Consider the following 14,849-nt stretch of genomic DNA (forward strand, 5'->3'; position numbering starts at 1 on the left):
CAACAAAAGTGCACTGAAAACAGCATCAGCAAAATACAAACTCAATGTGACATCATTGGGACTCCTACTCAAAACCCCCCACTGTCCTCCGTGTAGATTTAACCATTGGCACTAGAGTTGTTGCTTTGCTTGATCCTTCACCTGCCTCAAAAACCCCACTGTCCTCTGTGTAGATTTAACCATTGGCACTAGAGTTGTTGCTTTGCTTGATCCTTCACCTGCCTTCTACATATGGCACTGGACTCAAGCAGGCAGGACAGATTCTACATTCAATTTGAAGTATCCAGAGCAATGGGGGTGAGAACGAAGAGACAGACCCTGATCCACACCAAGCAATCTACAGAAAAACCCTAAGGAAAAATCCCGGGACATACCAAAGGACTAACCAAGAGACAGCAGTATTAGGACCAAAGACGGAATACTTAGCAAGACGAAGACAGAAACATCAGGACAACTGGTCAATAGGACCCTTACCCTAAACTATAGCCATTCCCAACAGACCTAATCACAGCTGACAGCAAGGGAACAGTAAACCCCGTACCATTAGCCCCAATTCAGACGGTGAGAAACAGAATAAGCACCCACTTTACAAAACGCTCATCAAGATACAAAGGGAAGCACAATGCGCCATCACACAAACTACAACTAAACAATAGCCCTAAGAAAGTCATCCCACGGAAACCGAAGAACTAACTGAAAGATAGTCATGATAGGAGGAAACTAACGACGGAATACAGTTAGTTGTCCAGTCATCATTAAACCAACAGGTTTTCACACTAGCACACGAGGGTCAATGTGGTATAATCTTGACAAAGCGCCTTCAACGGAAAAAGGTGTGGTTTTACAAAATGGACACACTGTTACAATCCACACTGAAGAAGTGTCCTGTCTGCATGAGTGTAGCTCCAAGCACTTTATCCTGAGCCTCTAGAAATGACTGTGCTACCTACCACGGATTGGCAAGCAATGGCGGTAGATCTATTTGGACCTCTTCAGAATGGTACCTATGTCATATGTGAGACAAGCATGGTATCAAGAGAGACACAGACACAAGAGATAACAGTTTGAAAACCTTTAATAAAGTATTTTGGGATTGGTGTAAGGCCTAACTTGCCCTACCTCTAATTTGGGATTTACCTCAACTGATGTTTGTAAGGAAGACTGATGCCTGTAAGTGCCAAAACAAAACAGTCTGTCTCAAACCTATGTTTGCTGTCACTCTAGAAACACATGTTGTGCAGGGTTTCTTCTAAAAGAAAAAATAGTGTCCCAAAGAAACATATCCAAGACTGGATTTACGTGGATTTCTTGTCAGGATGGTGCTGCCAGTACAGCATATAGTTCAACTTAAATATATCCTTAGAACCCCCAGACAAGGTTCTTGTAGCTTCAAAACAACTTAGTTCACAAAACCTTCTTAGGTGTGCTTGGACTCCCTTTCCCAAGCTTCTTAAACACACAGTTCCTTTAGGCCTCTCTGGGTTCCTTTCACCAAGCTTAGGCCCCTCTTGTTTCAAAAAGATGCATATTTCTTTTAGTTCTCACAGGGTTCCCTTCCCCAAGCTTAGGCCCCTCTCATTTCAGGGCTCACCAAAAAGTTCACAAACACAGAAGTTCGGCTTTTCAAAAGTGGGATTGTACAAGAGACTTTCGAGAACGCATAGCTTTTTACTTCTTCTATGCGTGACCACTCCGATACTTAATCCCCCTTTTTTTTTTTTTTTTTTTTTAATTGTTGTTTTTGATGATAGATCTTTACAACATCCAATTTACTTCAAACATAAAATTCAATCCCCCTTTTCTTCTAACTTGCTTTCTCTTTTTTACTTTGGCTGCTGTAATGCCTCTAGCACATGGAACTCTGCTTTCTGCCCATGTCTGGCACCCTTTGAGTTTCCTTCTATTTCGTTTGCCTCTTATGCCTCTTGCATACTTGCTTTCCTTCTTCTCTGCGCCACTTGCACTCATTCCCTTTCGCCTTTCAATTCTGTTTCCCTTCTTCCGTGCCATCTGCACACGGTCATTTAATTCCTTGCTTTATACTTGTGCTGCTCGCACGCTTTGCGCTTTTCACTTTACTTCCTGTGCCGCACGTAAGTTTAAACGTTCATTCTTGCTTTCAGTTTTTGGGTACCGCGCAACCCTCTTACTTCTGTTTCTTTATAAACTATCAATGCTTTCTTTATTCCTATGTGTGTGCTTGGGCTGCTCGCACACTTTTGTATCCCTTTTCTTTCTGTTGTGCCACTCGCACACTTCTGTCTTTAATTAAAGCTCCTGCTCCAGCTACACACAGGTGTACCAGGTTTCTTGTCTCATAGAAACTCACCGGTTAGCGCGATGCTGTCGGGAAAGGCTGGTCATCTTCTCACCACCTGCCCCTCAGTCACCTGGATGCCTCCCAGGGGACCAAGCAATTGGTTGGCCACTAGCAGCAGGATTCAGCACGCCCCAATCTTGCTCCCTGGAGAACCTTCTTACACACCGGGTCAGCATCTCGGCATCCCCTCCGGATCCCTCAGGGTCCTCCTGCTGCAACTTCTTGGAGTTCAGTCCCCACAGCCCATTCAGCACCCACAACTGGCTCAGCTTCTCTGGAAAAATCCACCTTTTATACTTGGGTCCATGTTCAATAAGAGTCAGGTGTGCATAATTGTTATCAAGTGCCTGACTCTGCCTGACCTCAGTAAGGGGACATGCTGGTAGTGTAATGTAGTAGGCCTGTCCAGTCATCTTCCTCCACACAGTACTATAGGGATATTTCCCATTGGTAATCGTTCTTACTCCTGGACGCCTCTTTTTCCTAGTATGGGTTTGAAATTAATGGGGTTGGGGCTAACAGGATGGGACCAATGATGCTTCTTACAAGGTGAAGTATAACCAATAATAGGACCTCCACATTCTCTTTAACCGCAGGTCTGTTAATAATGTTATAGCCATCCAGATTTAAAATTTGCCTCGAGCCACGTTTCCTGCAGCATAAATATATCAGCACCATTCAGGATCCTCTGGTCTCTACATTGCCCCACCCTTGTCACGCTACTATGATTAAGCTTCCTTCTTTGATTCAGAATATATAGACCTGAATATTCTTTAACATATTTGACCCACTAGCTATGGATGACTGGACTATCAAATCCCAAAACTGTCTGTCAAAGGTAAGAAGGGGAGACCAAAGGTAGATTGTTAATTGGTGTAAAAAAAACACACACACTCATAGAAGTCCAAAGCCGGTCACCGAACATCTTGGTAGGCAAAATGACTACCATGGCACCTCGGGAGCAGAAAGAAATCATCATTATCACACTATATGATCCTCCTTATACTGCACCCCATGTGGCTATCACCAAAGGAATGGAAGGTTGGTTTGAAGCTGATACCACCAACATTCCTATTCTCATGTGTGGTGATTTTAACTCTTGTATACCGAGTTCTGACAACCAAGAGGAGACGTTCAATGTACCATATCATTCGGGACCAGCAGAAGGATCTAGGCTTAATCATGCTTGCCCCCATGGAACCAACTGGGAAACCTTGTTATACTCAAGAGGTTTTACAATGATGAACGGAGCTCGACCATCTGATTGTCACCCGCAATATACAAGGCACTCTGCCACTAGTTCCAGCATTTTCGACTATGTCTTTGTTGCGAACAATTCACCATTGGCAAGTGATTTTTCCATAAAACAATGTCATGAAAGTGATCATCTTCCCTTAGTATTGAGTCTCGATACAGAACAAAGACAAATCGTTACTTCAATAACTGGGTCTGTCTCACTTAATACCATGACATGCATTAAATGGTCTTAAACTAAACTTGAATCAGCCATAGCCATTCTACCATCTGTGTTTGGTCATTTCTGCCCCTCTGATCCAACTAATCTATGGGACATTGAAATAAACGAAGGCCACTCTGCACTAGCTAAATACGAGGAGTGTGTGCATGCTATCAATAAAGCCATATTCCCCAAAGAAACGGGCAACAAACGACTGGCCTCTGGTCTGAAGAATACCCATAAGCACAGTTATGACAACCTGATTGGTGACAAATAAAGGCTATGCACAGAGAGTTGCGCTGCCTGGTTATACATAAGTATAACACTGCTGAGCGTGCCATAGAGCCGAGAAAAATAAGGGCCAATTAAAACAAGTGGCGCCGATGACATTGCCAGCAACGTGCATGCGAAAAATAGAGGAACCTACTCTGCGGTGTCCAAACAAACGGCTCTAGAAAATCTTGGCAGATCATTAATAACGAGAATAAGACCTGCTGCTCAGTAATCAATGGTGTGCCTGAGGCAGGCTGGATTGCCTATATCAATGACAGGCTTGGTGGTACTAATTCGGCCCAATCGTCTCTTCCTCTGCAGTCTGGAAAATGGGAATATAAGAATGTTATACAAACATCATACAAGATGTAGCTAGATAGATTAGCCAGAGCAAGTCATCCTGGGCCCCTGGACCAGATGGTATGTGCAATCTTTTGATAAAATCCAACACTGATCTGTGGTCCAAATTTTTACACCATCTATTCTCCTGCATAGCTTCTATCCAACTGCTTCCCCAGTCCTGCTGTGATAGTATCCTGGTTCCTGGATTAAAAAATGGCCGACATACAGACCCACAAAACTATCGACTACTGGCCATGCTCGATGTTCCCTCCAAGACATTTGCAAAAATATTGTTGTAGGAACTAACAACTTGGGCAGACCAGCCTGATATAATCCCCTGGAATGAAAGTGGGTTTCGTAAGGGGTGCTCCACGTCAGTTAACATACTAGCTCTTATTACCATTATTGAACAGGCCTGGAAGATCCGTATACGATCCATCTACTCTGCATTTGTCGACTACAGTGCTGCCTTTGACACAGTTGATCGTGGAAGGCTATGGGGGAAATTGCAAAGTTGGGGGATTCCCCCAGGCCTACTGAAAATGATCATGAAACTCCACAGAGAGACACGTGTTAAAGTGCGACCTGAGTAATGGCATCATATCCAGTCAGATCAAAGCAAAATTGGGTCTTAAACAGGGCTGTATATTGGCTGCATCACTTGTCAATGTGTACCTATCTGACATGGGCCCTGCCCTAACTGACACCAGATGTATACCACCATGCATGGGAAATCATGAGGTCCAATGGTTTGGCTATGCAGACAACATCGTCATCCTGGATCTTACACCTTGCTCTTGACAACTTTTTGTCCTTCTCTGTCGCTAACTTCCTAAGAATAAACACCACAAAACACAAAATCATGGTGTTCATGCCACCGTACAAAAAAGTGACACTTTCAGCATGGAACCTTGAAGGGGCCCCAATTGAAGTAGTGAGTGAATATACCTATTTGGGCATTGTGACTGACTCAAAACTATTGGATGTCGCTCATCTGAATAAGTAAAAAATCCTTAGTGCCCAAAAATCAGGTGCGATTTGCTCACTTGCATATAGGGGAGGAGGCTATTCAGTGGGATCCGTCATCAAGTTGTACTCGATGACGATAGCACCAAATATCTGCTACGCCACAGAGGCATGGGCATCTGGGTCAACAGAAGACATTGCTAGAATGGAGTCGACGACACTCAAGCGGATACTTCGATTATGACCCCTACGTATCTAGAATTTGGCCTTACACCTATACGCAAACGAATAATGTTGATGAGTCTGCTCTTTTACTGGAAGCTTGCCCATGCTGCGAGCAGTACTCTTATGGGCCTTCTGAACGAGGTTTTCTCCACAAAACATGCCTGTATAAAAGACTCCTCACTTGGTGCGCTTAAACATCTATCTGATCTATGGTTTGGGAAATTAGAATGGACCCCATGGCGATGATCTCTGGCCAATTTAAATGAACTATGAACACATTGTTGGACACTTATATTCATGATCAGATGACAACTGATTTAGCATCGAAAACTATAGCAGAGTGTTTTTTTGCCATATATAGTGGAAAGACAATTCCCCCCAAAGTATAGACAGAATTTCATTGGTAACCATCTAGTATGGGTCTATCTACGCATTCATTTCAATGCTGTCAAATCATTTGACACAATGCAGCGTTGGCCTAAGGTGGAAAGGCACCATAGACTTTGCTGGATTTGCGGTGATCCTGCTATTGAACCTGCGTGACATCTCCTTTTCGGTTGTGGTGCAATGGTAATCCTTCGACAGAAGGCCATTGCTTCTGCTGGCCTTCAGTGGATAGGAAAGTTCCACTGACCTCTGGGACTTATTCATGTCTGGGAACCACGAAGGAAGCATCATTTACTTTTCCAGGCTATGGAATGAAATCTATGATATAATTGCTATCATAAAGCATGAAGATACCTTTTAGTGAATTAACTTTCACCTATTACATTCTGATTTGATGTTTCCCGAAACATTTTGATATGATGTTAGATGAAATGTATTCAAAAAGTTATTAATTTCACTACATAATAAAAACAATAAAAAAAATCCTATGAAGGCTTCAGGGATGTCTTCCTCAAGCTTTGCTCCCCCAATAGGATACTGTGTCTCACCTGAGGGTCTCATCGGTTTATTACCCCTACTACCCTACCCAGGTGATGCTCCCTCGCTTGTCCACCCACAGGTGTGGGATCCAAAAGTGATGGCCCTCCCCAGGCCATCTGAATAGAGTAATCTCGGGGCTTACATGGGAGAATACCCTCAGGTTTCTCACACACAGTAGCTCTGGGTGAAATGTCACACAATCCAATTTATAAATCTTTGCATCTACTGCTGCTACAGCCACCATCCCAGCACAAGACAAAATGTTCGCAACACATGACATTCCCCAGATTGAATACGGAGAATGGTCCTCCATTTACTGGACATGACTTCACCATGGTCGCTGAATATTTAGGGATAAAACAAAGCGTAACCCCACCCTTGCCGTAAGATAAGGGATCAGATAAACATTTCATGGGAAGCAAAGACGAGGCTCAAAATATGCCACATCGCAGAAGGATCCCTAGCACAAACTGTGGGGTAGTCACTTAGGGGATACCGAAATACACCACACAGCACAACATGGACCCATTGCTAGTGAAGTAGCATAGAGCACCGAATGCAAAACCTGCTTCTCAACCACAAACATTGTTGGTCACAGATGCAAAAGGATCCCTGATTTCGGCAGTACGGAATGATCTACACATCACGAGAAACTTCTGTCTCACTAAAAGGTCACTCAAATAAAATCACTGCAGGTGATTGACTCCTGAAATGGATGACTCAGAATATTTTGTAACTTCACGTAGTGCCTGATAAAAAGAAAAGAAGAACTGGAGGGTCAGGAATGTGATCCCAATCCACCCAGAACAGGTGCAGAGAGCTGTCAGGAGACCAACACGATGGATTGAACAAATGTGGCAATATTAGAAATGTTTGTGTGTGAGGCATACCTGCTTAACTATTCATTTACTTTTGGTCACACAAAGTAGAGATTAGGTTTTGGTCCAAAGGATGGGTTAGGTATACTGCAATCAGCACTCTGGGTTCCCCCAGAATCATCCTAGACTATGGTCCTCACTCATACCCTTCCTCCATTGAATCAAGACCTCCTTCTTAAAGGGTCAAAGAATTGTTCACAGTCTCCGGGAATTAGATTGTTCATGGTAATTTTATCTAAGCTGTTAGTCATTCTTGGTTGTTGCTGAAGTCATCAGGATCATGGGTTAGCCAACCTGGACTCACCGACTAGGGGCCACATTACAGAAACTTTGCACCGGTGCAAGCGCAAGGTTGCACTGTATTAGCACTAGGCAAAGTTTGCCGTAGTGCCAAAAACATTGAAGCCATATTAGAAAACCTTTACAACATGACAAGTTCAATTTGCATGGTTTTAGCACTAGGGCGACGTTGGCACTTGGGCAGAAAACTATTCTTTCAGTGGCTTTTTGCACCAGGGCAAACTTTGTCCTGGTGCTAATACAGAATGAAATGAGCAATAGGGCAAACTTTGCCCTGGTGCAAAAAAGCATTGAAAGTATGTTTTTTTGCACTACGGGAAGTTTTGCTCTAGGGTAGTTTTAGCAGTCCCCCTCGTGTTGGATTTGGCAAACCAGTGTCTCAATTTGGCCTGGGCTAGGCACCTTAGTTGGCTCCATGTGAAAATATCACCAGGGAAATATAGTCATGTGAAAACAGTCTGCAAAAGTAGTGTTAAAAAATGTAGTCATTCAATATAAGCAATAATAAGTGTGAAAATGCTGCCAGTAATAAGATTGCCAAAAAGCCATTTTTAAATACAAAAAAGTAAAAGGCTGGAACACTAACAATGACACAAACCTATAAAAGAATGACCTCCACTTTAACGTCATTTGTAAACCTTACTCTAGCTCTAATTATAACCAGCTGTTCATTAACACAGTAGGAACACTATATATCGTAAGGCAACAGCTCCTTCTAGCGGTGACAACAAGCAAAGCTAAGCGCATTTGGCATTGTCTATAGATATCCTAAGACAACAGCTCCCTTTAGCGGTGACAACATGCAAAGCTATGGCTGCATTGGACAAACATACAGGGACAAACATACATCTAGCCTTTCATTATATAGCTAGATTAGATTATTTTTTGGAATACACAAGGACATAAGTACTATACTGACAGTAGAGGTGTAACGGTATACCGTTATTGATACCGTGAACAGCTTAATTGAACTATAATAACTATCACATCATTTATACCGGTATACCATTTTAGGGCCTGCAGCTATTAAGTGAGCTTTTCAATTTGATTTGTAAAGGCTGCAGTAAGCAAGTGCTGAGCATTCTGGATCTTGCACCGTGGGATGTGGCGTTTGGCAGACAAGAGGATAGGGAAAGTGAGGCCACATTAGTAAATGCAGCTTTGATGCTGTGACCGCTCTTTCTCTGTGATCAGTAGAGTCGGGTAAAAGATCAGCCGATTTGTAGTTTTCCCACCAATTTGAAAGATGGGGGAACTACACATCACAGAATTCAAAGGGGGAATGAACTGGATGCCCTTCTGATGCATGTCCACAAAAAACGTTAGCTCTGTAGACTTTGTGAACACTGGGCCCATCAGTGCTTTGTGCTAGTATATAAAACTGCCCCTCCCCCCCCACTGTCCTCCGTGTAGATTTACACATTGGCACTAGAGTTGTTGCTTTGCTTGCTCCTTCACCTGCCTTCTGCATATGGCACTGGACTCAAGCAGGCAGGACAGATTCTACATTCAATTTGAAGTATCCAGAGCAATGCGGGTGAGAACGAAGAGACAGACCCTGATCCACACCAAGCAATCTACAGAAAAAACCCTAAGGAAAAATCCCAGGACATACTAAACGAGTAACCAAGAGACAGCAGTATTAGGACCAAAAACGGAATACTTAGCAAGACGAAGACAGAAACATCAGGACAACTGGTCAATAGGACCCTTACCCTAAACTATAGCCATTCCCGACAGACCTAATCACAGTAGACAGCAAGGGAACAGAAAACCCCGTACCATTAGCCCCAACCCAGAGGGTGAGAAACAGAATAAGCACCAACTTTACACAAGGCTCATCAAGATACAACGGGAAGCACAATGCGCCATCACACAAACTACAACTAAACAATATCCCTAAGGAAGTCATCCCACGGAAACCGAAGAACTAACTGAAAGATGGTCATGACAGGAGGAAACTAACGATGGAATACACATGCTGACATAGACAGACGCACTAGGATGTCGCATCAACAGCATTCTGACCCTGAACCATTTAAAGCTTCCACTGACCAGTGTCACACTAGATAACAAGAGAATAGATAGTACCAACCCAGTTCCACACCCGAAGAAATGGTTCAGACACACCTACCATCCTATACAATATTCCCTATGACACAGCTGGATACGCGCAGCACCACCGCAGCGAGACAGCCCATAAGGAACCAGCAACAACCCCACCCACAGGGATACAGCTCAAATGAAACCAGAAGTACCTGAACCAGGGTACAGACCCCACTAACCCAACCCTCAATTTTATGCATACTTAACTCTCACAAAACTCACACAACTATTTCTCTCCCAGCAAACCGCACGCACTTTACCTCACCACATCAACACATCGACAGCACCTACAGCTCACGAGGCCTCACATTATCTGATACTTGCACCAAAGCCCAGCACTCGGTGTATACCGAGCTGAAGCTGCCAACAGCACACCACCTCTCCTACTCCACTCCTCCCGACTAACCCTACCCGCCCTCCTCCTTATTTACTGATCCGCCAGAGCGCCTGGGGACCAATTCCATTGGTGACGGTGCGCTATATAAGTACCTTTAACATAACATAACATAACATGGCTGATGTGTATCAAGCTTTGATGAAATGTAAAAACGTCCCCACGAAAAATTGCAATTACGAGAATACAATGGCTGATGACATCTAAATATTGACAGAACACCTATTGGGCCGCAGCACAGTTGGTCATATCTAGCAGAATACTCTAAGGAGATTAATGATTAAAAAAATAATAATAATAATGTTGACTGGCAAAAGAACATGTGGAAAGTCTGTATGGAGGATTGACAATACCAATATTGAGGAAGTGACATCATATATATATATATATATTTGGGTGCCATGCTTACTTCCACTGATTCGGGCAAACTAGTATGGATGTATGTTGGACCAACGGCACTTAGTAGGTTTGGTGCAATAAAAACATGCATACAAATAAAGGGTGGTTTCTCCTTGTAAGGTATGATTAGCACTTATTAAGCAAGTATAGTCCCAGCTACATTGTATGCAATGGATACTTGCTCGGATAAGCAGACAGATTGGTCGAAACAGCTGGAGGGCAAACTTTGGTCCTGTAATTTGGAATTGCCCAATTCATTGCCAATAGAAGCAATCAGCCTTTATATCCCTCATCACTAAAGCTAAAATAAAAAGAACTTTCTGCAGAACATCCTGAGGGATAATGGGTAAGCGATACTCAGTTGCAATATACAAGTGGGAGATAACCAAATGCATGATACATATGCTATGAGGATAAAGGTGGCCTGTAAGGAATTTCAAGATCAGATAAAGTCCCTTTCTGTGTTGCCAGAAGAACATTAATCAATAAGGCCAACAGATAGGACAGAGAAAGATCTATAGATGATCTCCATGGCAAGGCTACGATGGCTGAATTTTCAAAACAAGTTGGTCCTGTATATGGAGCCAGCAGAATACATTAAACATACTGTGGACCAAGGGTTACAGTGATTTATAACGATAATTACATTTGATCTCCTGATACACGATAACTTGTGCTTGGATTAACATTCCTACTGAACAAAGGCTGTACAGAATATGTAAAAAGTCACCAGAATATAAACAGAACTTGCTGGCACAATGCAGAGTTGGATATATGTGATTGTATTATCAGACATGTGTGAATAGAACTGAAGAGACTGGGGGAGACCAGTTTTAGTTGACTCCTAATTGGGGCTAAATCACGAGTTATTACCAATGCAGCCTATGTGTGGAAATCATCTGGTACATGGAATGTCTTTGATCAAAGACTTAGAAACTGATTTTAGGCAGATGAAATCTGGATTTTAATTTATACAGATATATATTGAATCGTAATGATTATTATTGTACATATTTTAATTATTTATGACATGATTTTTAAACAATCTGTAGCTTAATAAGATATAATATTATTATATATTGATTTAACCAAACACACTTAACAAATAAAAATGTTTAAAAAACAAAATAAATGTATTCTACCCTGAACCCTTCCCCGGCACCAACCCTTTGTTGCACTAAACCATTTTATTTGCATGTGGCTCAATACAAAACACAGGAACACTTTTTGGACTTTTGGGGTTGTGTACCAGACAGTTCCCCCAGTATTTGTATCACACACAGAGATATCAGGTCACTATTCAAAATTACTTTTCCTTTTTACCGTTACCAATAGTGTAACACTCCCATAGCTTGTCCTGCAACAGATCTAACTAAACCCTTGTGTGGCGCCTATACCTAGGTAGCGCTGATGGGCTGCTTATCTAGGGTGAGGCAATTGGACAAGAAACTGGCCCCATCACTATTTTATCACAGTCACTGTTAGCATACAGTCTAAAAAACACACGTCTTGGTTTTGAAGTTGGGTGTCAACTGCTTTACAAATTAAATCTGTTCCACTTTATTCTTTTTCTTTGATTAGCATCTAAAAACAACAATCAATATATAAAACATCATCAATGTCTAAGGAAGCTTTGATCTGTTGGTAAACCGTAATCAATCGGTGTGCCAAACTGACATTACTAAGGTAATGTACTCTAATTCTTCTGTTGTGTTGTTAGAAGAAACTTCTCATCGTCTAAGACAGACCTTTTTACCACTGGGTCAAACCAGGCCTACCGATTTCAGTGGTATACTCAATTTTACTACATTCTTCAGGGCCACAGCATTGTCTTGAGTGCTGTCAAGAAACATGAGGGAGAATTTTCTCAGACGGTTAATCACCCCACCCCTATTTTGTGTGTGCCAGACTCAATAGTCAGTGTTGGGTTAGGTGACTGTTTGATTTCCACTCGGATGCAGTTTCCTTTGCATGCCTGTTCACCCTGGAATTTTAGGTGCAGATGGGAAGTGAAGAAGTTCTACTTCAACAGAAGAAAAGCACTAAACACTAAATAGATTGAAAATGAACAGTGAGCCTAAATCCAACCCCATCACCTGCTTGCCACGAGTAGCCCTTGCCGTAATCCAAACCCTTGTTTTAATCCTAGCCATAGCATAACCACGACTCTTAAGAACTACCCTAATGCTTACTCTACCCTAACCCCCAGGTTAATCATAACCCCCTATCCTATGCCAATATCACCAGCCCCCTCCAATCTCCTGATGCATTTCCTCTACATTTACCCAAACCATTACTCTATTAGCCCTAGCCTTACCAAAGCCCCTACACTTACCCTGACACTATCATAATTACTAACCAAACACCAACATCATCAACCCTCCCACAACTACCCTCACCCTAACCCTTACCAATAGTCTAACCAAAATCTTTACTCTAACCCCAAGTCCAGTAAATCCTCCTTAACCCAAACACTTTTCCTAGAAGCACTGCATTTGAGGCTAATTTTCCATTGCGTTTTTTCACAACAGGGGTATTTTCACCACAATGTTTTCACAGACTACATTTTTGTTTGCAACATTTTAAATGGATAAAACTTAGTTCTTAACCTCCTCTTCTGACTCTTATTCAGCTCTCCTCTTCCAACACTACAGGAATTCCATTTAGCCCGGGGTTTAAAGGTTGTCACTCCCCCTCCTTCTCTTCCTCTCCTTTTTTCACCCATCTGCTCTCCTTCCATCTCTGCTCCTCACCATTCTCTCATTTTCCCCCTCCACCTTGCTTCCCTTCTCTTCTCCCTCTCCTCCACTCCACATCCTCACTGCTCCACCATGCTCTACTCAGCACTCTCCATACCTCTTGCACCTCCACTCTCTGGCAGGCAACTCCTACTCTTCCTGCTACTGGGGTTGAGCATGGACACTGTGAAACACACATTAGCTGTGCTTGACTCTAAAGTGGGCTTGGTGATTGGGTATAACTTTGGAAAAGTATTGTTAGCCAAAGTGGTGTTACTATTGTTAACTCTCACCTCACTGGTCTACAAGCCGAGGTAATTAAGTAGCTATCTGCCATATTGGAAAAGTGTCCATTCTTTTCTCCTAGTCAGCCAGTTCCATGATGAGAAAGTCAGGTTTTGTGATTGTTCTCCATCAAAAAAACTGTGGGCCCCCACGGTCTGTTTTGAGTGGGGCTTTTGGCAGTATCCATGAGTGGTTCTGACAAAATTGCATTTCTTTGGCAGAGAAGACTCATTATGGTTAACCCACGGTTGCATGTGCACATACAGCTCTTCCTCTCTAATCAAACCTTCCCTTCTAGGTTCTACCATACACTCTTTGAGCCACAACACGATTCTCGAGGTGGTGGTAGACCTTATATCATCAATTTTAGGTCTGAGATGCAGGAACTGAGGGATACACTGTAAACTGACTTTGTCAACCTAATCAAAGTTCCCTTCACAAATGTTAGTGTGAATCTTACCTGGCTGCGGACCTGAGCCTCCAAACTCACCTGCTCCCCTAACCACTCGCAAGTGACTATGTTCCCAATCAAATTACCCTTTGCAAATGTTAGGGGGAATGTTACCTGGCATGTCCCTTGAGCTGGAGCTGTACTTGTAGAAGAGGTTCTCGCCATCCTCTGTTCCACTGTGCTGCAGCGCCCTGATGGACTTAAGGTTCTCGGCCCACTCCTGTGCTGATCTGCAGAGCTTCCTGCTGAGCTGTAGTGGGGGTGCTCCATGCTGCTTACGGTAGTTGTTATGCGCCTCCACGAATTCTCTCTCAAACTGGTTGATATCTTGATTGCATCAAAAGTTAGAAGAGCAAAAGCACAGGTTCATAAGTAAGACCATAAAGGAGACCAATGACAACCCCCAAGAACAAAACAGATTGGAGAAGGGAGCTATGAAAAACATTAATCATAAGGATATAAAGGTATCGGAGGGAGGGAACATTTACACATACATACACACAGAAATATACAAATAAACATAGAAGAGCAATGAGCTAATGTAGGGTGGAAGACTCAGCCCAGAGGGACGGCAGTTCTTCCTAGAAAGAGTCAACTATCCCACCCAGAAGGAGAAGTAGGAACGACATTAGGGAATGTAAATAAAATGGTCAGAGACAGGTGTAAGGGAGTTAATGTAATGCGAGAGCCAGGGCTGAGCTGCAGGTCCAGTAGAGACTATTGGAGTAAAACAAATAAAAATTGTCAGACTGGACTGGCCCTGCAAACTCTGTAAAGTTCAAAAAAGGG

General features: G+C 42.8%; 1 protein-coding gene across 8 annotated transcripts in view; it reads right to left on the bottom strand.

The window, feature by feature from the left end:
- Positions 1-14,849, bottom strand: part of LOC138471946 (uncharacterized) — an 835,353-nt gene that overhangs the window by 184,014 nt on the left and 636,490 nt on the right. For all 8 annotated transcript variants that reach the window (XM_069609830.1, XM_069609827.1, XM_069609832.1 and 5 more), the window contains one exon: positions 14,175-14,387. In XM_069609830.1, coding sequence (XP_069465931.1) covers positions 14,175-14,387 — 213 coding nt within the window. The remainder of the gene's footprint in view (positions 1-14,174; positions 14,388-14,849) is intronic.

This window comes from Ambystoma mexicanum, chromosome 8 (genome assembly GCF_040938575.1).
Source record: "Ambystoma mexicanum isolate Mex_15411 chromosome 8, UKY_AmexF1_1, whole genome shotgun sequence".
Taxonomy (NCBI): Eukaryota; Metazoa; Chordata; class Amphibia; order Caudata; family Ambystomatidae; genus Ambystoma; species Ambystoma mexicanum.